The sequence below is a fragment of the Pongo pygmaeus genome, chromosome 16 (assembly GCF_028885625.2).
Source record: "Pongo pygmaeus isolate AG05252 chromosome 16, NHGRI_mPonPyg2-v2.0_pri, whole genome shotgun sequence".
In the NCBI taxonomy this organism is placed as follows: Eukaryota; Metazoa; Chordata; class Mammalia; order Primates; family Hominidae; genus Pongo; species Pongo pygmaeus.
In genome coordinates, this window is record NC_072389.2 from 59,648,814 (window position 1) to 59,674,062 (window position 25,249).

At 32.8% G+C, this 25,249-nt stretch overlaps 1 protein-coding gene across 1 annotated transcript in view; it reads left to right on the forward strand.

The window, feature by feature from the left end:
- Positions 1-25,249, forward strand: part of UNC13C (unc-13 homolog C) — a 662,499-nt gene that overhangs the window by 402,745 nt on the left and 234,505 nt on the right. Inside the window, exon 17 of the mRNA XM_063652632.1 lies at positions 15,204-15,337. Coding sequence (XP_063508702.1) covers positions 15,204-15,337 — 134 coding nt within the window. The remainder of the gene's footprint in view (positions 1-15,203; positions 15,338-25,249) is intronic.

Sequence of the window (25,249 nt, forward strand, 5' to 3'; positions counted from 1 at the left end):
TGGTGATTAGGTATCAATGTATGAATTTGGCCGTGGGGATTAGACCATATCACTTATGGATTATGTTTTCATATCTGTGAACTTAGTTACAAGTATATAATCATAGGAATGCATATTAACAAATTCACAGGGCATGTAGTCAATTTTTAGATACAGTATGGGATTTTTTTTTTTTTTTTTTGGTACAGCATTCCCTGAAAAAAATGATGTTTTTATGTATAGATACCCCTATGTACTTGGAGGTTTATAACATTTGGAGACATCGGATACTAGAACATTTTTATTATATTATACTAAAATCTTCTCTGTTGAACATTTTACTCACAAGTAAAAGTATTAGTATTATTTTCTTGACCACACGAAACAAATCCAAGTTATCTTCTAGTCTTCTGTACAACAACCCATCATGTATTTGAAATCAGCTATCATGTTACTCCAGAGTTTGTTATCTTTGTTCTAAGCACCACCAGTGCTTTTAAAGAGGTGATATCTGAAGCAGAAAATAAATGCTAGCCAGATATGATCTATTGCATTTTTCTTTTTTAATACAAGTGTAATTTGCCTAAAGAGAAAGGAGCAGCTATTAGTTTATTAAAACAGTAGTGTTTTATATTCAAGAAACTTTCATATGCATGTCTTTTGGATCCTCAGGACCTCGTCAATTACTACAGCATATACCATAAACTTAAATAAATATAAGTATTCCCCCATTTTGGTAATAAATATATAATATTAAGTATATTCTACACATATGCTTGCTATAACTATCAGAAATATAGAAATATATATGTCTGTATTATCATTTCAATATTAGGAATCTAAAGTTTTGAAGAGATTAATTCTTTACCCAAATTTATACAATAAATTAAGGGTAAGCTGAGACCAGAGTATAAGTTTCTGATCCTATGTTCAGTTACTATTTTTCTATTATACCGTGCTGTTAAATAATTTATATATTTAAAATTCCACATTCAGAATTATAATATTTTATAATTATGTATAATTTAATTAACTACATACAGTCTATTCAAATTCAAGGAACAATTTAGAGATGTTAAAAACCACTTAGAGTGCTCAAACACTTTGAAATGCAGTTTTGGCAATTTAAATGTCAGGATACCTCTGACTTATTGAAACTGAAAGGACCCTGTAAAGATTATTGAATATTTTACGGTAACGAAACTGAAAGATTCTAATATATGGAAATTCCTAGTTTTGTTTCTAACCAAATTAATGTATTTTTAGCTTTTGATAATTACTCTTAAGACCACTAGTTGCTCAGTTTTTTTGTTTTCAATTATTAATAGCAAGTCTATTATGTTATTTGAGAAAACTAGTAATCCCTTAGTGACTATTAATTTTAAGAGTAATGTTTTATATAGGATCTAGTATGAAAGTCTATCAACAGCTGGAAAGGATACTACATAAATACCTAGTAAAACATTCCACTTCCTCTTAAAATTAGGGAATTGTGTGTAGTTGGAAATTCATCAGGTTTGAAGGTGAAAGATACGTCTTTCATTATCATGACAGAATACAAAATCTAGCAAACTCATGACTGATACTGGCACCCAAAAGTAAGTGTATTACTCTTGTTTCTAAAAAGCGAGTCCTGTTTTTAATCTGACTTTATTATAAGTTACCAGTGAACTTTTCTTATGAACATGAGACTTCATAAGAGCAGTGCTATGTATGTAAGGCCAAATTTGCGGGCCATATTTTCAGTTATCCTGATTTAGTAGGTCTACAATAGAGACTCTAAAATCAACTTTCTTGATTTTTGTATTTCTATCAAACAACCTACATGGTTCTGATGGAGAAGATCCATGGACCAGACTTAGAAAAACAATGGTCAATAGGAGCTGTGAATATTGGCCCCAATTCCATTCTACATACATTTCTTTTACATTCTCTGTATAAGTTGCAATTCACACTTTGCTCAGGTATTTTTGGTATGGGTTTTAAAATTATAATTTTTTTAATTGAAAGATAAATTGAATTTATTTATCATGCACAACATGATGTTTTGAAGGATATATACATTGTGAAATGACTCAATCTAGCTAATTGATATATACATTGCCTGACATAGTTATTATTTCTATGGTGAGAACAATTTATATCTACTCTCTTAGCATTTTTCTAGAATACAATATACTGTTAACTATATTAAACATGTTGTACAATAGATCTCTAGAATTTATTCCTTCTAACTAAAATTTTGTGTCCTTTGACCTACAGCTCTCTAAGCCCCCACCCCCAACCCTACCCCAACCACCCCTGCCCCTGTTAACACCATTCTACTATCTACTTTTATGAGATCAACTTTTTTAGATTCCATACATGAGCGTGATTTTTGTCTTTCTGTGCCTGGCTTAATCCTCTTAACATAACGTTCTCCAGGTTCATCCATGAAGCAGCATTTCCATTCTTTAAGACTACATAGGATTCCACTGTGTTTGTACATATGTATGGTTTTTATCCACTCATTCATTGATGGCTACTTAAGTTGATTCCATAACTTGGCTATTGTGAATAATGCTACAGTGAATATCAGAGTGTCCCTATCTCTTTGACATACTGATTTAATATCTTTTGGATATATATACAGTGGTCAGCTGGATCACATGGTAGTTCTGTTTTTAGTTTTATGAGAAAGAGACTGTTTTCCATAATAGCTGTACTGATTTACATTCCCATCAAAAGTGTGCGAGAGTTCTCTTTACGTCCTAATCAACGCATGTTATCTGTTGTCTTTTTGATAATAGCCATTCTGACAAGTGAAAGGTGATATTTCATTGTGGTTTTAATTTGCATTTCCCTGAAAATAAATGATGCTGAGAATGTTTCTATATACCTGTTAACTATTTGTATATCTTCTTTTGACAAATATCTGTTTAGGTTCTTTGCCCATGTTTAATTGGGTTATTTGTTTCCTCGCTATTGAGTTGTTTGAATGTCTTACAAATTTTGGGTAGTAACTCCTTATCAAATGTATAGATGGCAAATATTTTTTCCAGTTCTATAAGCTGTCTCTTCACTATTTTGAGTTCTTTATTGTACAGAAGCATTTCTGTTTAATGTAAACCCATTTGTTTATTTTTGCCTTTGTTCCCTGTGCTTTTGGGATCACATCCAAAAAAATCTTAATCCAGTCTAGTGTCATGGAGCTTTTCTCCTATGATTTCTTTTAGTGATTTAATAGCTTGTGGTCTTACATTGAAGTCTTTAAAGATTTTGAGTTGGTTTTTATATATGGTGTCAAATAAGGATATAATTTTATTCTTCTGCATGTGGATATCTAGTTTTCTTAACATCACTGATTGAAGAGGTTGTCCTTTAACTATTGTGTGCCCATGGCATATTTTTTGAAAATCAAGTGGCTAGGATTTATTTTTCGGCTCTCTATTCTGTTGCATTGATCTGTGTGTCTGCTTTTATATTAGCACCATACTGTTTTGGTTACTACGGCTTTGCAGTATATTTTGAAGTCAGGTAGTGTGGTGCCTCCAGCTTTTTTTTTTTTTTTAACACAAAATTGCTTTGGTTATACAGGATCTGTGGTGGTTTCATACAAATTTTAGGATTGTTTTCTCAATTTCTGTGAAGAATGCCATTGGTATTTTGATAGTGATTGCATTGACTCTATAGATCACTTTGGGTCATATTAATATTTTAACAATGTAACACTTCCAATCCATAAACATTGGACATCTTTTTATTCATTTGTGTCTTTTTAAATTTCTTTTATTCTTATTTATAGGTTTTAATTTAGATGTCTTTTACCTTCTGGGTTAAATTAACTCTTACATATTTTTTGTAGCTATTATATATATGCACCCAGATTCATAAAGAAAATATTACTAGATATCTAAAAAATCTAAAAATATCTTTTAAAAAGATACAAATTTCAACACAATAATAATGGAAGATTTCAACATCCTACTGTCAGCATAAACAGATCTTCTGGACAGAAAATCAACAGAGATATTGGACTTAAACTGAACTTTCAACCAAGTGAACCTAACAGATACTTATAGAACATTTTATCCAACAACTACATATTCTTCTCATCAGCATGTGGAACATTCTCCAGAATAAAACACATGTTAGTCCACAAAACAAGTTTCAAAATATTTTAAAAATCAAAATTATGTAATGTATCTTCTCGGGCTACAGTGAGTAAAACTAGAAATCAATAGGAAGAGGGACTTTGGAACCTATACATATACTTGGAAAACAAACAACACACTCCTGAATGACCACTGGGTTAATAGGAAAATTAAGATTTATATTAAAATATTTCTTGAGAGAGAGAAAAATGGAAATACAAAATATTAATTTCTGTAGGACATAGCAAAAGCAATGCTAAGAGGAAAGTTTATAGCACCAAACAACTACATAAACAAAAGGTGAGGCTGGGCTCAGTGGCTCACTCCTATAGTCCCCACACTTTGGTAGACTTGGGAGGCAGAGGCAAGCAGACTGCTTAAGCCCAGGAGTTTGAGACAAGCCTGGGCAACATGGCAAAACTCCATCTCCACAAAACGTACAAAAATTATCCTAGTGTAGTGGCATATGCCTGTAGTCCCAGCTACTCAGGAGGCTGAGGTGGGAGGGTCACTTGAGCCCAGAAGGTTAAGGTTGCAGTGAGCCAAGATTGAGCCATTGCACTCCAGCATGGGTGACAGAGTGAGACCCTATCCCAAAAACAAACAAAAAACAACACTGAAAAAAAAACTCAGAAAGATTTCAAATAGTCTCATGATACACTTCAAGCAGCTAGAAAAGCAAGAATAAATCTAACCCAAAATTAGCAGAAGGAAGGAAATAATAAAGGTGAGAGCAGAACTAAACAAAATAGAGACTAAAGAAACCAATGCAAAAGTTGGTTATTCAAAGAGATTTAAACATTTGATAAACTGATAACTAGACTACCCAAGAAAAAAAGCAAGAAGCTCAAAACAGATGGCCTCAGAAATGAAAAAGGAGACATTATGACTGATATTATGAAATATAAAAGATCACCAGAGATTATTATTAACAACTATACACTAACCAACTGAAAAACCTAGAGGAAATGAATAGATTCTTGGAAGCATACAACTTACCAAGATTCAATGAGGAAGAAACAGGAAATCTAAACAGGCCAATAATGAGGAGCAAAATTGAATCAGTAATGGAAATTCTATGAACAAATAAAAGCTCAGGACAGGATGGATTCAATGCAGAATTCTACCAAACATATAAAGAAGAATGAATACCACTTTTTCTTAAACTATTCCAAAAATTGAAGAGAGAATTCTCCCTACTCATTCTATGAGGCTAGCATTTTCCTAACACTCAAACCAGACAAAGGTACACACAAAAAAGCTATAGACCAATATCTCTGATAAATATAGATGCAGAAATCCTTACAAAATACTAACAAACTGAATGCAACAACACATTAAAAAGATAATGCATCATGATCAAGTGAGATTTATCCCAAGGATGGTAGCATAGTTCAACATATTCAGGTCAATAAATGTGATCTATCATGTCAGCAGAAGGAAAGACAAAACCCGTAGGATTATCACAATAGATGCAGAAAAATATTTTCCTTTTATAACAACTCTGAGCAAACTAGGCATAGAAATATCATACCTCAAAATAATAAATACCATATATGATAAACCCACGCTAACATCATACTGAAGGGGGAGATTTGAAAGCATTTTCTCTAGGAAATGAAACAAATGGTGAAAAATGCCCAGTTTCACCACTCCTATGCAACATGGTGCTGGAAGTCTTTGCCAGAGAAATCAGGCAAGAAAAATAAATAAAAGTCACCAAAATTAGAAGAGAGTCAAACTGTCCCTTTTTGTAAATGACATGATTTTAGGTCCAGATAATCCAAAAGACTCTACCAGAAAATTCTTAGAACTTATAAACAAAGTCAGTAAAGTTGAAGGATACAAAATCAACATACAAAAATCAATGGCATTTCTATCCACCAATAATGGCATAGCCAAAAAAGAAATTAAGAAGGCAGTCTCATTTTCAATAGCTACAAAAAAAATACCTAGGAATAAATTTAATCAAGGAAGAGAAAGACCTCTACAAGGAAAACTGCAAAACACTGATGAAAGGAATTGAAGAAGACACAAACAAATGGAAAGACATTACTTGTTCATGAATCAGAAGAATTAATATTATTGAAATGACCATACTACCCAAAGCAATCTATGAATTCAATGTAATTCCTATCAAAATACCAATGACATTTTTTACAGAAATATAATACACAATTCTAAAATTTATATGGAACAAGTAAAGAGCTGAAATAGCCAAAGCAACCCTGAGCATAAAGAACAAACCTGGAGGCATCATGCTATCTGACTTCAAAACATATTACAAAGCTATTGTAACCATGACAGCATGGTATTTGTATGAAAGTAAACACATAGACTGGTGAAACTGAATAGAGGACCCAGAAATAAATCCACATATTTACAGCCAACTCATCTTCAACACAGATTCCAGGAACATACATTGGGGAAAGCACACTCTGTTTATTAAATGGTGTTGGGGAAAATGTATAACTATATGCAAGAGAATGAAACTGGACCCCTGTCTCTACCATATACAAAAGGCAACTCAATATGGGTTAAAGACTTACATGTTAAACGTGAAATTATAAAACTACTAGAAGAAAACAGAGGGAAAATTCTTCAGGACATTGGTCTTCAGAAAATCTTTCTAGGGAAAGATTTTATGGCTAAGAGCTCAAAAGCATAGGCAACAAAAACAAAAATAGACTATTGAGACCATAGTAAAGTTAAAAGCTTCTGAACAACAAAGAAATACTCAACAGAGTGAAGAGGCATCCTCTTGAATTAAAGAAAATATTTGCAAATTATTCATCCTACAGGGCACTAATATCTGGAATATACAGGGAACTCAAACATCTCAATAGTAAAAAATAATAATTCTATTAAAAAATGGGCAAAGAATATGAATAGATATTTCCCAAAAGAAGATATACAGATGTCCAACAGGTATATAAAAAATGCTCAATATCACTAATCATCAGGGAAACGCAAATCAAAACCATGATGAGGCATCATTTTACTCCAGTTAGAATGGCTATAATTTTTAAAAGACAAAAAATGTCAGATGCTGGCAAGGACATGAGGAAAAGGGAACTATTACACACTGTTGGTGAGAGTATACATTAGTACAACTACTATGGAAAACAGAACTACCATAGAATATAGCAATCCCACTACTGGGAAACATGTACTCATGTGTTTATTGCAGCATTATTCACAAAGAATAGTAGAAAGATATGGAATCAACCTAAGTGCTCGTGGTGAACGATGCCCACTTTCATCACTTCTATTCAACATAGTACTGGAAGTCCTTCGCTACTATGGAAAGATAGGAAATCAACCTAAGTGTTCATCAAGAGAACAACAGATAAAGGAATTATGGTATATATTCATAATAAAATACTACTTGACCATAAAAATAATGAAATCATGTCATTTTCAGTCACATGGGTGGAACTGGAGCCCAGTACATTAAGTACAATAAGCCAGGCACAGAAAGACAAATACCACATATTCTCATTTATATGTGGGAGCTAATAAACTTGATATGGAAATAGAGAATAGAATGATAGATACCAGAGACTGGGAAGGGTGGGTTGTGGTGAGGGTTGGGGGGGGGCAGGATGAAGCAGGGTTGGTTATGGATATAAAAATATAGTTAGATACAAGAAATAAGTTATAATGTTTGATAGCAGACTAGGGTTACTATACTTAGCAATAATATTATGCACATTCTAAACTAACTGGAGGACAGGACTTGAAATGATATCAAAAAATAAAAATGATAATCATTAAAGATGATGAATACCCGAAATATGCTGGCTTAATCATTATATGTTCTATGCATGCGATGAACACTCACATGTACCCCATAAATTTGTAAATTATTATATATCAATAAAAGGAGAAAAAAGAATGCTCTAAAACTGGGGGAAAATCAAATGGAAATTAACTTACAGCTAGACCTTGATCATGCCTATAATTCTGAAACTGCAAATGAGTGCTCAGGAGTTGTGACATTTGAGAACTCAGGAAGTGCAAAGGCATTTAACAAAGGTATCAATCATTTTGTTCTCTGAAAGCTTTTCTTCTCATTCAAGACATATAACACAAAATAAAAATTAGCTCCATATTATTAATGTGAGGTGATGGTTGCCATCTGTATCTATAAACTCGACCAGGTCTTGGCATTGAGGCTAAAGAGAAAAAACTGAGGCTACTAACTTGTATTATTTGCATTTAAGAGGATGTGGAAATTAAGATAACCCTCAGTTTACTTATCTCTAAAATGATGATAATGGTATTTGACTTTAATATTTGGATATAAATGAAGAACATCCAAGTGAGAATAGACAGTTTATTTATTCAGACATTGCTATAGCAATAAAGTCAGCTACCATCACTAGCACTTAGCAGAGATTCAAAGTCAGGCAGGGAAGTGGAAAAACCTTATAATAAAAAACATGGAAGGCCTCGGGTGTGATGTGTTTGGAGCATGTTAGCATGGGAAAGCTAGGAGTCAGCTAAATGGAAGTGACATATCCTGTGTGATTTGTTTAGGGAGTATATTTGGCTTTCTCTTGTTGGTTTTCAGTTAAAAATTAGGGCAAAATATAAGGAAGCTGGCAGCCATTGACCAAATCCTTACCATTCCACGTCAGTTGCTGCAAAGTTTGTGGTTTTGCCTCCTGGACTTGTTGATGCAGAGATTGTGGGCCAGAGTTCTATCAGATATGGTCTAGACATTATTCATTTGTATGTTCAGTCTTCATGGCTAACAGTTGTTTTAATGAGAATTGAATTGTAATGAGTTGAAAATATGCCTCTGTTGCTGCTTTTTGAAGTAGTGGAGGTAGCATTAGGCAGTAAGTTGAAGGCAGCAGTATCTGGAAGAGAGAAGAGGGGCATGTGGCTCCACTGGTGTCAGGAATGTCCCAACAGGTTACCTTGAGCTAGGGGAAGAGGACTTAGAGAAATTCTCTTTCTCAATCCTGTCTAAATGTAGAGTAGAATAATTGCCGTCTATTTTCCTAGCTGATAAACTGTCCACATTGCCCTTCACAAGGATCCTTGATTCCCTGGGTATCTGAAACTTTAGGTTCTGCTTCTAAACTGATGCAGGTGAACCCCAATTTTGGGGCCCAGCCAAGGAGTGTTCTTGGCATCATGCAGGAAAGAATTCAAAAATGAGCCAACAGAGTAAAGTGACAGCAAAGCAAATTTATTAGAGCAACAGAGTACAGGAAAATGGCTGCTCCATGACAAAGCAGGGCTACCACATAAGCAGAGTAGCACTTGTGGATCTAGCACCAGTTAGCTAGATTTATAGCTACTCCTTAATTATATGGTAAATAATTTTCTAGAAAAGGGATGTGGAGTTCCTGGAACAGAGGGTTTCTCTCCTTTAAACCATGTAAGGTAACTTCCAGGCATTGCCATGGCATTTGTAAACTGTCATGGTGCTACTGGGAGTGTCCTTTAGCATGTTAATACATTATAATTAGTGTATAATTAGCAGTGAGGGCAACTAGAGGTTGCTTTCTTCCCCATTTTGATTTTAGCTGGTTTCTTTACTACATCCTGTTTTGATCAGTGGGATCATAACCCCACTGATTTGGAGAACAAGTCCTGCTGATCTCCTACCTCAAAACTAATGAGAGAGGGCCCATTTTTCTAACCTATGAACTTCTATAGCTAAGCTTTCCTTATCTCAGAATTGTGAACAGGTAAACAATCAATTTGTAATCAGAAGAAGCTGCAAACACATCATATGAGAGCTATCTAGTTAATGATTTAATATTATTTTATCTTGCCACATATTTGTCACATTTTAAAGCTTACCTCTTTTAAAATATTCAGGCTTACATCTATCTTGTTTTCTTTTTTGTTTCTTTATATCCACCCTGTCCTGATTATTCAAATTCTTGGCATCAGCAAACCTGGTTGCTAAGATCTTTAATCATTGCTTAGCTGCCATGACTACAGCTACCTTGCTATGCACATTGCAAAGCACTTATACACACACACACGAGCACACAAATTCTTTAAGTTCTGTTCAGAAACACCACAGTCCCTTTGGCCTCTCCTAGACCTCCTCATTTCTAGAGCCCTTCACCTAATCTCCATTCTTGATTCCCATTCCCATGAGCTGAATGACGAAACACAAATATCCTACTGACCTCAATTTCCTGTGCTTCTGCCTTTTTCACTCCTTGTTTCCTCTAGATCTGTTTCTTCATCTTCCCTTCCTTTTTTTCCTTCCTTCCTCCAGACCAAAATGTATATTTGTTCTAGCACTTCAGTAATTCTCATCAAATATTTAAATCTCATTCTGCTTTCCTGTTTTTATTGTATACTCCAGAAGCACATCCAACATTCTGGCTCTTAGGCTTCCACATTCAATACTGGAGAAAACTCATAATGGTCCAGTGTAGTGTCACTACAAGTTCAGAGAGCCACCCGACACTGCTTGGCAATGCCACTATGGGTCCAACTCGAGGCTGTCTCTCATTCCTCACAGGTGCAATTTCAAACTTTTACTACTCCACCAGTACACTGTGCACCACCTCTTCTCTCAAGAAGGAAATTCCTAGCTAATTTTTCTCACCACCACCAAGGCTTATCTGCAAGATTTTTTGATTATCTTACTCAGAGCAAGTCACATTCTTATTTATGCTTGAAGCTAATTATTCCACATAGACTCTGTTTCTCATTCTCTTCTGTTTCAGCAGGGGCCTCGCTCCTTTACCTATGTCTCTTATAAAATTTTATTCTTATTGTTTTTTAGACTTTTTCTCTGAGGTTTTGTCTGTGGTCACATATTTTTCTCTCTCTTTTTGAGTAATCTTATTTACTCCATAATTTCAGCTGCCACATATATACTGGAATTTTTTTTAATCTACATCAACACGTTCAGAATGCTTTTGAAACTTCAGACAGGTCTACCTAATTACCTTCTAGATTCCTCCTTTTCTCTTTCTCACCCATTAGTCAATAAGTTCCAAAATTTTACTTAAAATTAACTTAAAGAGTTAATAAGTAAACTGCCAAGTCATTTAGAACACAAATGTAACCAAGTACTCCTATGTTTAAAATCTTTTAATGGTCCTTATCATGTTTGGTTTCAATGCAAACTCCTTGACGTGACACACAAAACTTTTCATGATTTGACCCCTGCATTTATCTCTCTAGTCTTTTATTTCCCAAAGTATGTTCAGAAGAACACTTAACCTGTGAAAAGTCTGGCACGATGAGGTGGGGGAACAGGAAGGGAATGGAGGGCTTTACCAAGTTCAAATCCATTTGAGAAACTAATGCTTTAGTATTACCTCTTAGAGAAGTGGTTCTCAAATTGATTCCTGGAGCAGAAGCACCAGCATTACTTGAAAGGTCACTCTCAATACACATTTTCAAGCTTTACCCTAGACCTACTGAATCAGGAACCATGGGTCCCAGGACCTAGCAACCTGTCTGTGTTTGTGAGCTTTTCCAGTGGGGCTGATAGACACTAAAGTTGGAGAACCACAATCTTAGAGAATCACCATGCACATTAGCATATTAAAGGCTTCAGGAAATCTGAAAATAACGTATTCAACTTTGTTTAAGCAAAAATTTTGAAGTTAGTTGAGCACTGGCCCTTGTGTGTGTAAGTACGTGATACTAACATAGAGTAGAACAAACGTTAGAGAAGCACACTTCATCAAAAGCTGTTATAGCCCATTTTACTAGTAATTATTCAAGTATAGTAGGCATCTGTCATGTGGTTTTGTGTTTACACAGCCTATCTTTGCGTTTTTCTTTTTTTTTTTCTGTGATGGAATCTCAATCTGTTTTCCAGGCTGGAGTGCAGTGGCGCAATCTTGGCTCACTGCAACTGCCACCTCTCAGGTTCGAGCAATTCTCCTGCCTCAGCCTCCCAAGTAGCCAGGACTACAGGCATGTGCCACCATGCCCAGCTAGTTTCTGCATTTTTAGTAGAGATGGAGTTTCACTATGTTGGCTAAGCTGGTCTCCAACTCCTGACTTCAGGTGATCCACCTACCTCAGCCTCCCAAAGTGCTGGGATTACAGGCATGAGCCACTGCGCCCTGCCCGTCTTTGCATTTTTCTACCAGATGTCTCCTCCCAACCCTAGTCTTGTCAGCTCCTTAGAAGCAGCATTTCACAATTACATGTTTATTGAATGAATACATTGAATACCACAGAAATATTTTATAACAGTTTTAAAAGTATTGTATAAGTTCCACTAAGTTGAAGATATCATTTGTTATTTCAATACTTTCTTTTGCATGTAATGGCTCTTTCTATATACTGATCTCTTCTTGATGGAATATACTTATATTTTCTTACGTGATATCATGAAAGTGTAATATACATCCCATCAGCTTGTCTGTAAAAACTTTTCTGTATATGCTTTTCTGTAATGAAATGACTTTGTAAACATGACCATTAGAACTTTCTTCAGATAATCCTATAACCTGGCAACTTTTCACTTTCAAAAAATTACCTCGCCATTATACCCTTACAGATTTGCTGTAAAGTATGTTTCTTCAATAATCTATTAACAAAATAATTTTAGTCACTATTATAATAATCACTATAATTATGATTGATTTACTGGGTCATATTTTAATAAATGTATTTTTATTTGCTATTAAATGATTTATAGTTACCATATTTTCTTGATATAACAAATGTTATTTCATAACATTATTCATAGTAATGTTTCAGTCAATATGAATATACTTATTATAAGCTTTTCTTAATTTCTACTACCATAACCTTAATTTTTCCAATCATAAGGTTAAATGCCCTATTAGATTTGTAGGGTATATTAAAAAGTTTCACATAGAGAAACTTAATTCTTAAGAAATTGAGTAAATATTATAATACACCAGATGAGACCTCATCCTTTAAACATGCAGTGTATTACAATATGCTATTAAAGTAGGGAAAACCTGGTTTATGATAGTATTGTGTGCTATATAAAAACTTAATGATTCAACATCCAGTTTGATTTATTCTAATGCAACAAATGTTATATGATGTGAAAAACAGCATCATCAGTAATCTTCTGGTGTCATAAAAAAGAGTGACGGAAGCACAATTTGCGACAGGTAAGGGACTTGGGAATGAATGCATATTTCAACATTTCTGTCTCTCCTCCTTTCCATGTCACTCTTTGCAAAATGATGAGAAGTGGCTGTGTTGTTACACATATCATGTATAATAATTTTCTTTCATTTAATCACATTACTTAAAATATATAAGACATATAGTTTGGCTATGTACATATGATGATAATTAATGATAGTGTTCTAATACAAATGTCTCCCCACTGTGGCTATTAGAAGTAGTTTTATTTATAACCTTCACAACTCACCAGGTTATCTGGATTTCTAAATCCTTTAGAAATCTATTGAGCTTAATATAATGCACAAATAATTACATTCTAGTACTGATAACAAAATCCTGTTCACAAAATCAAAATAAATTTTAATAAAATTTCTAACTTAAAAGGCAGCAAAGCTTGATATTTGTAAGCCTGCCTTACTGCCCATTACTTCCTAAAGATTCACTAATGTAACTCAGGAATTGAAAGAAGAAGCTTGCCAAGAACTTTCAAGTTGTTCTCGGGGATCATATATACATACTTCTTAAGATCCTTTGGAGATTGCTTATCATTCATTCTGAATATTTGAAGTATTTTGTGTCAGCCACTAATTTTTTTTACCATTTTAATTTAGTTCTGCAAGTTTTAACATCTGTTGCATTTCAAACATAAATGTAAATCAAAGGCTCTTGGATGTACCCTAGGGAAATACATGCTTTTAAAAGTACATTATAGTCTAAGAATAGAGGTGTCTAGTACTAAATTAGTTCACTCTAGGGCTGTCTTTTAAGTTAAGGGAGAATAATTAGATGACAACTCAACATAATATGGTTACATATCATGATTTGCACTGGAACATATGCACATACAACCATTCAGCCAGGAGGGTGGCTGATCTGGTCACAGCAGAAGACATGGCAATTGGATATGGCAATAATTTGGGCCAAATAAAATCTAATACCCATTTTACATCAGAGTCTTTGAGTTTCCGGAGCCATAAGTTGATGTTTTCAAATATCCTGCACCTATAATCTTGTAAAGGGTTTAGCAAAAATTTTCATATACTTAAGTGAAAATGTATCTCTGCCTATATTTTTACCCAATTTTAACAAGTAAATGTAAAAGAAGTGCTCTAAGAGGGACACCTACCAAAATAAATGACCAGAATTACTTGTCTATATGTTGTAAAGAATTGCATATGTTGAGTATGAAATTTATATGTGAAACATTCAAGATTGTTATTGTACTCTGTTAACCTCAAAGTAAATCTAGATCATCCTATGTCACATTCTGCTTTCTAGACTGAGAGTTGAAGACTTTGAGCAGAGTGGTAAATTGAGAAAGATTCAAAGATATTTTAAAAAAAGGAAAAAAAGAGAAAAAGACAAACTTACAAAATTTTAGTTACCTAGATAAATTTGTGCCTAAGAAGGGAGAGTTTAAGTCAATTAATAGTGCGTATATATTGTGGGATTTAACAGCACTGAGTTTGAGTAACAGTACTGACAGGCAGCTGTCAGTTCTGCATACTTACTAGTGATGTAACTTTGAGCAAAATATTTAGACAAGATAAATTTTATGCATACACACATGCACACACAAACACACACCTTTGCACACACAAAATTCAATCTTCATCCTTGGAAGAAGCCACATTAAAGGCATAATTTCTAATAATAATAATTCTTAAGGTCATGAACTGTAATCATCAGAAGGAGGAAAAACCTCTAATCCAGAACAACAACAACAACAAAAAAGCAATGGAAGTTAAACCAAAATTTAAAAAGTGATTAGAAATACAAGCCAGGCCACTGTGAGTTTATTCTATGGGGTGTCATTCAATGAAGAAAAGAAACCTGAGTTTAACAGCTTTGACTCCCGTAATCTAAGTTTCATTTCCATAATCATTTTTCTTTGATCTTCTATTTGACAGTGACATCTAACTAAAGTCATCCCATTAACCTTTTCTTTTGCATGTTGCGTGAATTTGTGAGCAGAGTAAGAAACAGGATATTCCTCGTGAAGATCAGGGACCAACCACCAAGAATTTGGATTTTTGGCCCCAACTTATTACACTGATGGTTACTATTATTGATGAGGATAAAACTGCCTACACACCTATCCTGAATCAGTAAGTACAATGTTTTGGAAATGAATGGATTTTATTCCACTAAAGTTCAAATAATACATATTTTAAGCGCAACATACTCTGACAACAATAATAAACTTTTCCATAATTAAGCTGTAGAAAATAATATTTTTCAACTTTTATCAGTAAATATCAATTAAATGATATTATGAATTTTTAGTTTGAGCTCCATGGAGTATGATTCTTTGGATATGGAGAAAAATATTTTCCAAGATTTGATTTTTATGTAATGTAAAACTTTTCCTCCAGATCCTTTCATAACTATACCATTGTCTCAAAAGAAAAAAATGTACACTCCCCCAAAACTAAAAATAATTTTGAAGAGCTAGTGTTAAACATATTGCATTGTGGCTTTTTAATAATAAAGATTTGGCAAAAAACCTGCTTTCGAAATAGCTGTGCATATTGATTTAACAAATTTAATAAAATATTTAATAAAACAAGTCGATTTTCACAAATTATAATCTAAAGTTCATGCCTCTAAGACAAGGCAGATGAATTAAAATTCATGACTGTTCTAGAAGAGACTGTAAAAATCCTCATTTTATCAAAATACAACTAGCTGTGTGACCTTAGGCAAATTATCTAATTTCCCTGGGTCTCAATTTCCTCCCAACTAAAATAAAGGTGTAATTATTAGATGATTTCCAAGATCCAATCCAACTTTAATATTGCATATTTAGATTTTATTTTACACCCACATATTAAAGACCATAAAAGCAAAATAACATCAGACTACCAGCTAGGCACTTGCAATCTGGTTAATGAAGAGGATTGTCTTGACAATATTAGTTAGACCTGAAATGTTATAGGTAGCAAAGATAGCAGAAATAGACAAACAATGGAGTAGAACAGTGAAGTAGACTCAGACTTACTATGGATAAATGACTGTATTCTTATCCTCTATACTGGTCAAGACCGTTAGGGTCATTGTTTATGTTGAGTCCAATTAAAATTCCAATAAAGAAGAAATACATTTAAGTATTTCAATCTTCATCCTTTTCTACTTACTATTAGCCATCCATTTTCAACAGTCCCTCAATTCCTCCTAATTGTGGAGAAAGTGGTCCTATTTTTGGTATACAATCATGATAACATCAAGTTTGCCCTTTCACTTTCTTCTCCCTTTTCCCCTACACCTAATTCTTATATCTGCCTTTTCTTCTCGATGGCCTTTGTGTTTCCTAATCTCTGTACAGACTTTGCTCTTTTATTCTATTCTGTTAGGACTAGAAGATCTTCTCTTAATCTATAACATGTCGTCATCTCATCATGGGTCCTGGGAAGTACTTCTCAGGTCTCTGACAGCTTTGTGGAATAGAGTTGTTTTCTTATTTACTCTTTGGACCTTTCTTGAGGACAGAGTAGGTTTCTAAGAGATTGGGAGACCGACAACTTGTTTCAAGACTGTGTCCTTGGACTGGGATAGGCCATTTTACAAATGGATACTGGATGAAAACAAACATCTACTGAGAAACACAAATTCAGTTCTATGAAGAAACTTTGGCTTTAATAATCAAAGAAATTTCTTATGTTTACCAAGTATCTTAAATCAGGATTTGATCAGTAAAAATACATTATAAAATCATGGAAGAAATTAAAGTCTCCGTGATTTATTTTTAATCATGTACCACAAAATATATACAAAGATTTTAGTTGACTTTATGTAACTGTAGTAAAGAAACTGGAATAAATACATTTATTTATGGCAAAAATAGATTTAAAATTAGAAACTAAATTAAGCCTACCAAGTATAAAAATTAGCAATGACATGTGCAAAGGAGAAAATTGTTTTTTTTTTTTAATTTTGTTTTTAATGTCAGAGTTTAAGTCCACTTTTTTCCTTTGAAAACTTGTCTCTGAAAAAACCAGATGCCTTCCTCTATTTGGAATCCATTTTTTATTATTGTGTTTGGTCAGATTTTAAGGATGCTGTAAAACTTTTTTTCACATACTGAAGATCATTCAATTTAGTTTCTCACTTAATTTAATAAATGCCTTAAGTGAACTCATCTGGAGACTGAGATGGCATCCTGGTGGCCGATGTTGCATTTGTATAATGTGGTGAGATTTTCATTTATATCTGTTTCTTTGTTTGAATACTGTATCATCACATTTGTGCTTCATTAATCATCTCCTTGGTTACTTAAACTAATGCAGAATTTCACAAAGTAAAAAATCCAGACCACTAGGGTAAGGATCACATGGACTACTAGCTGGATTTGCAGATCTTGAGCCCCATCCCAAATCTATGGAGTCAGAAAACCTGAACTTGACACAGAAGTCTGCAATATTAATAAATGATCCCTGTTATTGTGTCTTATGGTCACTAACAGTGAACACATAGATCAGTATGTGAAGGACATGTGAAAAGTAGCTTGGATTTTGTTTTAGAGGCAAAGGCAAGTGAATTTAATGATCTTAAAACATAGGACATTTTAAAATCTCTTTCAATGTAATCCCTGATTATTGATTCAGATCATTTAGTGAAGTTCTTATTGTTATCATGAGTTTGAGAAATCATTGTAGGCTTTTGCTTACTCAAATTTGATAACAAGTTTACAGTGACAGTAGAATATAAGCATGAGGGAAAAGACTTGTATTTTGTTGACTAATGTATATTCAGGCATACATATTTGTTGAATGAATTAATAAATTAAGTTTATACATGTAGTCAGTGTTTGTTCTGTCTATTCCCATGTCATTGATTTATTGATGAACTACAGTATTTATTTGAGTAATATTTTCTCAATTTTTAAAATTATTTATAATGAATTTTAGATGTTTTAGAAATTTCAAGATTTCATTAAAACTAAATAGTATTAAGCAGAGTACTTTCACATTTAGGTCCAGGTTTCTGTCTCTTTTTCTTTCTCTCTCTTTCTAACAGGTTTATTGAGGTATAATTGAAAATAATAAAATTTCACATATTTAAATAGTCTAATTTGAATAGTTCTGGCATATGTATTTAGCCACAAAATTATCACTATTTTCAAAATAATGAAGATATCCGTTACCCCAATAATTCATTCACTTTTGTAATTCATCCACTCCTCCACCATCCCCAGGCAATGCCCCTCATCTGCTTTCTAATACTATGAATTAGTTTGGAAATGTTATCATTATGTGTAAATGTAATCATAGATTCTCTCCATTCTTTTGTCTGGCTGCTTTTATTCATTACAACTATTTTGAGTTTCACCCATGTTATTGTATGTTACTTTTTATTTTTGAGTAGTATTCCATTGTACATATATATCACAATATGTTTATTCATTCATCTGTTAAAATTTGTACTTTTTCAAGATTAGGTTGCTATGAATATTTGTTTACAAGTCTTTGTATAGACATACTCTTTTATTTCTATTGAGTTACATGGTAAGTATGTACTTAATATTAAAACTGCCAAACTGCTTTCCAAAGTGGCTGTACCATGCCAACACTTGGTTTGATAAATCTTTCAATTTTACCTATCCTAACAGGCATATATTATCTAACTATGATTTTAATTTGCACTTTCCTGAATCCTAATGATACTGACCATATTTTTATCTGAATATTTGAAATTCATATATCTTCTTTGGTGAAATTTCTGTTCAAATCATTTTCCCATTTCCAAATTAGGATTTTTATCTTATTATTGTTGAGTTGTAAAGGTCTATACTAGATAAAAGTCTGTCATTAGAAATAAATGTTGCAATATATGCTTCTAGTTTGTAACTTTCTTTTCCATTACCTTACTAGTCCCTTCTGAAGAGCATAGTTATCATGCATTTTTAAAAAAATTTTGATGGAATAGTCCAATTTATTGATCAGTTTCTTTTATAGTTTAAGCTTTTAAAAAATTCTATTTTAGAAATCTTTGCAATCTGCACAGTCAGCTTGCAACACCACAGTTTTCTTCTAGACATCTTACATTTAAGTCTATAAGTAATTTCAAGCTAATTTTTACTTGTTAACTGGTGTGATAATCAAGTTTAACTTTCTTTGGGATCGTTTTCATATGGTTATCTATTTTTTTGTCTCTACTTGTTGGAAATTATTCTTTCCTCCTTGAATTGCTTTGGCACCTTGGTGAAAACTCAATTGACTATATATGTAAGAGGTTAATTCTGAAGTTCTTTGTAATCTTTTCCACTGATCTATATATCCGTAATTACACCAGTACTGCATGTCTTGGTCACTATCGTTTTCTAACATATTTTGAAATATTATAGTAAAATTTACTCAACTTTGTTTATATTTTTGAAAATAGTTTGGCTCTTCTAGCTCCTTTGCAATTCCATTTAAATTTGTATCAGTTTGTCAATTTCTACAAGAAAAATGTCTGCTGGACTTTTGATTGGTATTGCATTAAATATATAAATCTATTGGGGAGAAAAGGAAACGCAATATTGAATTTTATAATCCATTAACATGGCATGTACATGCATTAAGTTCTTATTTAATTTCTTCTTTTGGTGAAAAGGTGTTACATATTCTTTGTTAATAGGTTTCTAAGTATTTTTATTACTATCTTAAATGGTATTTTTAATTCTAATTTCCCATTCTTTGTTAATAGTACATAGATATACAAATATATATCTTCAGCCTTTCTAAATTTACTTTTTTGTAGGTTCCTTATGATTATTTAAATAAATTATATTCTTGTCTAAAATAAAGATGGTTTTACTTATTTCTTTCCAATTTAGATGTATTTTATTATTTTTCTTGCCCTATTGCTCTGGCTAAAATCTTCAGTACAATGTTGACTAAAATTAGTGAAGAGCAGACATTCTTGCCTTATTCTTAATCTCACAGGGAAAGCATAGAGATTTTTACCATTGAATATCATGTTAACTAAATGTTTTTCACGGATAATGCTTTATCAAGTTGAGGAAGTTCTGTTCTGTTCTTATTATTCTGAAAGTTTTTTTCATGAAAGGGTGTTGGATTTTGTCAAATATCTTTTCTGCTCATAATAGGGTAATCACATAATTTTGTTTTTCAACAATCAGTATGGTGAATTGAACTCAGGAATTTTGAACTTTAAACCAACCTTGCATTCCTGGGACGATCTCCACATGGTCTTGATGTATAATCTTTCCTACATAATATTATAATTTATTGATAAAATTTTGTTAAGTAATTTTGCCTTTGTGTTTATGAAGATATTGCTCTATGGTTTTACTTTCTTGTAGTGTCTTTTTCTGTCTTTTAGATCAATGTAATGATGGTTTTATAGAATGAGTTAGACAGTATTTCCTCCAGTATAATTTGCCAAAAGAGTTTTTATAAAATTTGACATTTTCTTTTCTGAGTTTTTGATAGAATTTACTGGAAAAATCATCTGGGCTTAGAGTTTTATTGTAGGAGGTTTTTAAACTAAAAATGTTATTTCTTCATTAGATATAGGGCTATTTAGTTTACCTATTTGTTCAGTTTAGGTTTTTGTAGTTTGTGTCTTCAAGAAAATTTTCCATTTAAACTAAGTGGTGAAATTTTCCATCCTGTAGTTGTTTATGCCAGTCTATTATTATCTTTTTTATGTCTATTAAATCTGAACTGATTTTTCTTCTCTCATCCTCAATATTGATATTTTGTGTCTTCTCTCTTTTGTTCTGTCCAACTGGCTGAACATTTATAAATTTTACTGGTCTTAAGAAACAGCTTTTGATTTTATTCAATGTTTTGTTTTTTGTTTTAAATTAATTTTTTTCTCATTCCTTTATTATTGTCTTTCTTTTGTTAGTGAAGATAAATGTTAAATGGCTATAGCAGTAATCCAGTGAGAAGATATGAAAGCCTTGTATAAGATGATGGAGAGTTAAGGTTAGATTTGTGAAATAAATCAAAAGATCTTTATGACTAAATACATTGAGTGGAGTGTTAAGGAAGAAAGTAGAGACCATGGAAATGTCATATTTATAGGGGCATCATTATTGGAGATAAGAAATACAGGAGGAAGTATCCATTTAAAGAAGTTCACAGTGACTTATATTTTGATATACAGATATTTGGTTACCTGTGGGTCTTACAAGCATTATATGCAACAGACAATTGTATACATAGATAAGAAAGTCCTTTAGATTGATATCAATTAAATACATAATGTAGAGAAGTTTTGCCATATGTACCTAAAAGTAAGAAATCTTAATTATTTCTAAATATTCAGAAAATTTTACTCATTTTACTTAAACTATCGTGACTTCATATTACTTTGTTTTGTTGTGAAGACAAAAACATAAGCAGAAATATGTTTCATCCATTCTGTTATCTCATTTGTTTGCATGCATTGTACTATAATATGTAATTTCTTTAGTTTTCTCCAAAAATATACATACAGTGAAGTCTCAACTCATTTTCTCTCTGCATGAAGTGTAGATAGCAGAAAGTATCTCAATGTATTGAGTAGAAAATGGACCAGTTTTAAAAGTTGTCTTTTCCATTTGCAAGGATAAAATCTGCCTATCTTTCCCCTCTCAGGGTTATGTGATGAGCCAGAACATTAGTTTCAAATTGCCTGTTTTTAAAGATAGTATATTTTATTTGCTGAAGTGAGGAAGTTTAGGTTTAAGCTACTTTGATCAGGGATTTGCCCTTTGTTCTTTCTGTTTTGGAAATAATGTTCAGAGTATTAAAGTTATTGATTTGTTTGCTTACACTATGGCTTCCCTAAATTACTTTTATATTTAAGAAATTGTTATGAAATTGTTTATCCTACTATCAAGTACAGAGACTATGCAGTAGAGTCCTGTATATCCATTATTCAAATTCAACAATTATCAAAATTTTGTGATGTTTTCTTCATCTATACTCTTGAGTTTTCACTTTCTTTTTCTTTTGGCTGAGTTATCTTAAACAAACTTGAGACATTTTATCATTTCATCCCTTCTTAGTTTAGTATTTATCTCTAAAAATTATGGCTTTCTTTTGTACATCACAAGTAATAACATTAACGGTAAGGCCCTGGTATTGTGTAATCCCTATTCCATAATCAAATGCTTCTGATTTTCTTTAAAGAAGTTTTTTTTACATTGGTTTGTTTCAATCAGGATCCAAATAAGGTATTAGCATTACATATGGTTATTATGTGTTACAAGTCTCTTTCATACTAGTTAAGTCCCCCCTCCCTTTTATTTTATTTATACCGTTGACTTCTGAAAGAAGCTATGTTCATTATCCTTTAGAATATGCCAATTTCTGGGTTATTCCATTTGCTTTCTTGTGGTGCTATTTAACTTGTTCATTCATAGTCAATACTCTCCATAGCTGAACATTTCAATTTCTTTTTTTTAAGAACACTTCATAAGTGACTGTGTGTATTTCACACTATGTCACATCAGGTAAGACATTATCTGGTTATTCCCTTGTAGTGATGTTAACCTTGATTAGCACTGGCAGCCTTATTTCTTCATTGAAAATTTCTTCATTAACCTTTCCTCTAATGGTTTCATTTATTTATGATCACTTCAGAATTCGCTATTTCATTAGGGATGACAAAATGGTGGGTTTTTTAATATATGTATTTTTATTATACTTTAAGTTCTAGGGTACATGTACACAATGTGCAGGTTTTTTACATATGTATACATGTGCCATGTTGGTGTGCTGTACCCATTAACTCATCATTTACATTAGTTATATCTCCTAATGTTAAGAAAATGTGGCACATATACAACATGGAATACTATGCAGCCATAAAAAATGATGAGTTCATGTCCTTTGTAGGAACATGGATGAAGCTGGAAACCATCATTCTCAGCAAAATGGTGGTTTTATAAGGTTATCATTTCTTCAACATTTATTCATTAGAATTTTTTGTAAAGAAGAACTTTCTTTCATTAATTAGGTTTACTTACTTGATTACCCATATGTATAATAAATATAGGAAAGATAAGGTAAATATTTAATTATTTCTTTTAACCTAAAGTATTTTATCTCGTTCTTTTCTTTTCTGCTCTATTGAACTTTTATCATTTTTCATTAAGAATTTCATTTCAATTTAATAAATATGTATTGAACCCTTAATATATGCCAGTCACCATGCAAGGCTAGAGTCACAAATATTTGATTTGTAAAAGAGATATATATGAAATTAATCAGGAGTCTGAAAGTGGTTAACTACTGTGCCTGCCCCAGTCACAAGTCATTCTGTGATTAAACTCCTCCTACACACCCTTGTTGATGCAGCCTTATGAGAAAAATTTTACACAATAAGAGAAACTAGGTTCACTCTCTGGAACTGTACCAAGAAATCCTGAGAGTGAATCAGCTGACAGGGAGAATAGACACTGAAAGTTTATGAATTTGGAGATACCTGTAGCAGGTGATCAACAATTAAGAATAAGTCAGAATGAAGTATAAACAGGAACGAAGATAGCATTGAGAGAGAAGAAGGTAGTTGACAGTGAGTGGAGGGAAAGGATACTTGGAAGGAAAAGCAGATACAAGAATAGCAGAGTCACAAACTGGAGGACATTGTGCCTGAAGATCCCCATCTGTGGTCATTCAATGCACTCTTCAGCGCCGCCTTAAACCCTGAAGGAGCATCTTGTCTGTCTTGTCTGAGGGTCCCTGAAGCCTGACTCCAGGGGCTGTTTGACTCCAGTAAACAGAGTTCAGCTTTTCTTGGGTTCCAGTACAATGTGGTAATGGAGTTTAGTCTTGTTTCTCCATTACCCAAAGTATCCTTACAAAAATTACTTTTTAATTATTTGTAGTTACTTGAGCCTCTGATTTTTGGAACCAAAGTAGCATAACTAACACAATATAATATTATATGAAATGACACATGTATTCCAATATAGTTGCAGTTTGTTTGCTGTTGAAATGTAAAAAAAAAAAAAAAAAAAAAAATGCTTTAATTTGAATTCTTAGGATCTAGGTGAATCGTTAATTTCCTACAAGCGATCAGTTTTGCAGACCTGCAGTTCATAGTGGGCAGAATAGATATTGAAAAAACCCACAGATCTGTTATAAAAATCTACCTAACATTAAAGATATAAAGTAAAATTTCAAAAGTAATTTTAAAAACTGTTACTCGTGTATATCATAGCCATTTTGAATTTTAAAACAGATCAAGTGTGTTTCTCTGCAATTTCCCAAAATTACATTATATGGAAAGAATTCAAATACTTTTTTCTAAGTGCACAAGAGTACTGCCAAAGAATGCTTACCAATAATTATACCAATTTAAACACCTCTGAAGATTTCAATTTTCTACCTCCCTGACCACATATCACAGAGGCGAAAAAGAGTTGATCTTGAATTTTTCAAGGTTTGTCATGCTTGCTGAAAGATTTTAACACAACTAGATATTTATATGTTATAAATATCATAATCATTATATAGGGAACCATGGGGAATTAGCTGGAGACAGGCACTATTCTAAGCATTTTTACAGTTTAATGTTTAATCCTAAATTTATTCTAATGATATCAGTACCATTATCATCCCCAAACTGCAGATGATGAAACTTAAGCATAGAGGGGACTAACTTACGCAAAATCACTTATCTAGTAATAAGCAGAATCAAAATGTAAGCAACCTTTGAAATAACAAAAGGGTTAATGTTAACAAAAGGATCCCATAAGTAAGATGATGAGCATTAATCCTTCCAAACATTTCTGATATTTTCATGATTAATCTGGATCTGATTGCAACATCTTTTAGGCTTTCTATGTTTTAGAAATTAGGAGGCAAAACTTAACTCATGAGACCATATCAGGATTTGTAGAGATAACGCACAGAAAGCACCCGGCCTAATGCCTGCATTGAGTAGGTGCTCCACAATGGTAATCTCCATCTCTGCTCTACTGCCTTAAGCTCCCTGCCCTGCAATATGAACATGAGGACTTGCTTGTACCAGGTCTTGCAGCTTGAGAAACAGTTATCTAAACTCAGTACATTCTG